The sequence below is a fragment of the Acanthisitta chloris genome, unplaced genomic scaffold (assembly GCF_000695815.1).
Source record: "Acanthisitta chloris isolate BGI_N310 unplaced genomic scaffold, ASM69581v1 scaffold32683, whole genome shotgun sequence".
Taxonomy (NCBI): Eukaryota; Metazoa; Chordata; class Aves; order Passeriformes; family Acanthisittidae; genus Acanthisitta; species Acanthisitta chloris.
In genome coordinates, this window is record NW_008665959.1 from 16,653 (window position 1) to 18,706 (window position 2,054).

Below are 2,054 nucleotides of genomic sequence, written 5' to 3' on the forward strand. Positions count from 1 at the left end.
ATGTATAACTATTAATAAAGGTACTGCTTTAGTTTGTGAAAAGAAGGGTTTTTTTCAGCCATAAGGTGTCTTCAGTCTTTGAAATGTCCAAATGAAAGGGAGCTATTATTGGACGACTGGTGATTTAGGTAGAAACTTTTCTTTCCTCTTACTGTGTTCCCAAATATGTAAAATTTGTTTTAAAATGACATTAAGGTTCCCTATTCAAAAACCATCCTGTTTTCAAATATGGTTAGATAATTATCAATAGTTACTAGGTCACTGGATTATTTTTAGTTGACTGTTAATATTAATGAATTTGCCAAAAGATGACTTGTTAATGGAATAAAACAATGTATGGAAAGAGAAGGAATGTAAGAATACATTCTTGGTTTTAATCTTTCTGTTCTCTTTTGTTCTAAAAGTGTGTTTAGATCAGACCATTTGATATGAGAAGCCTAGTCTTGCTTGAATTTTTATGCAAAGTTGTCTCTTATCCTATGAAAGAGTTTGGGATTTAAAAAAAGGGGATGTGAGAGTTGTTTTTCTATCAAGAGTCCGTTAGTGTTTCATTTAAAAACAAATTTCCAGAACCTACCTGGAAGGTGTTGAATTAACAGAAACATCTCCCTACCATTGCAGATATCTCGAAGGCCTTAATTTTAACAGAAATTGGTCCAAAACGTGACCCTGCAACTTTGAAATTGTTCCTTGGTAACATTGAGAGATTGCTCAAGGCCCAAGCACATGGGTAAGAGATTTTACAATCTATGTCTCATATTTGTGACCAAAAAGTCATTAGAAAAAGTAATTTAAAATAAACCCAAACAAACAAGTATGTTGTATGTTTTGTGATCTCAACACATAGGCTGAAATCAAAGGCATTTTCTTCTTTGTGTTACCGTGTCCCCTTCTCATGGGGTTTAGGGTCCGTGTCATCGGGAGCTCCACCCTGGCTCTGTGCCACTTGGCATCCGGCGCTGCCGACGCCTATTACCAGTTTGGGCTACACTGCTGGGACCTGGCAGCAGCGACTGTCATCATTAGAGAGGCAGGTGGCACCGTGATAGACACTTCAGGTGAGCAAAATCTGGTTTGCATTGACTTTCTGGGGACTCGAGTGGCTACTTTGAGGCAACTTGTATTACCTCAGTACAGTCCTTCCCCTGTGGCTCTATCTCGTTTCTACATCTGTACTCTCCGCTGGACTCTGGTTGTTCAGAACACACTGATGTAATTCCAGCCTGCAGTTTCATCACATCAGAGGTCTCCTGAGTCAAACTCTATCTCCATGACTTTGAGTAATTCCTTTAAAGCATCATATTTACAGTAAAGAACTAGCCCAGGAGATTGGCAGACTCAGACTCCAAACACAATTCAGCAGAGACAGCCTCCCAAGAAAGGAGGATCCTGAGGTACAAGTCTGAATATGCATTACTAGTAACTACTCAAAGGGAGTAAAGGACAGCACAGTCTCCAGATTATTACTTTATTCATTTAGATGGTACACATCTCAGAGTAATGGTGTGGTGGTGACTAGTATCTGGATACTGTGCAAAGATCTGGTGGATAAAGAAGAAGGGTATGCTGAATGAACTCTTTTCTGTTCTATCCCTTCATGTTGCTTGAAGAAGGGAATTCTGCATTTATTGTGGGATACTGAACAAATCTCGGCTGCTTCTACTGCACACTTTGGCACTGTATCTAGAGTCCTCCAAAGTCATTTTTTTGCCAGAGATTTCTAGATAGGAGTTGCTGAATTAGGTTGTCCTTCCCACCCTAAAAGGAGCTATGCATCTGGTTGTTTCAGTGTTTCTGAACCTATCTGATTACAGCATGGCTTATATTTAAGACACTTCTCGTTAATCCTCTTGTCCTCAGGGGGACCTCTGGATCTGATGTCCTGCCGAGTGATTGCCGCGGGCACCAGAGAGATGGCCATGTTCATAGCTCAGGAAATACAAACTATTCACTACAGACGGGATGACGAAAACTGAATGCTTACAGTGTGGAGTTTGCCCTCCTGAACTATGTAACTTTTGCAAGATGTGTGGCTTAAAGGGTACGTGATTTCA

The 2,054-nt window shown here is 40.2% G+C and overlaps 1 protein-coding gene across 1 annotated transcript in view; it reads left to right on the forward strand.

Moving 5' to 3' along the window:
- IMPA2 (inositol(myo)-1(or 4)-monophosphatase 2) overlaps window positions 1-2,054 on the forward strand; it is a gene marked incomplete at its 5' end in the record, with an annotated part of 12,752 nt that extends 10,698 nt beyond the window's left edge. Inside the window, 3 exons of the mRNA XM_009071938.1 lie at window positions 622-730; window positions 907-1,058; window positions 1,861-2,054. Of these exons, the coding sequence (XP_009070186.1) occupies window positions 622-730; window positions 907-1,058; window positions 1,861-1,976 (377 nt within the window). The remainder of the gene's footprint in view (window positions 1-621; window positions 731-906; window positions 1,059-1,860) is intronic.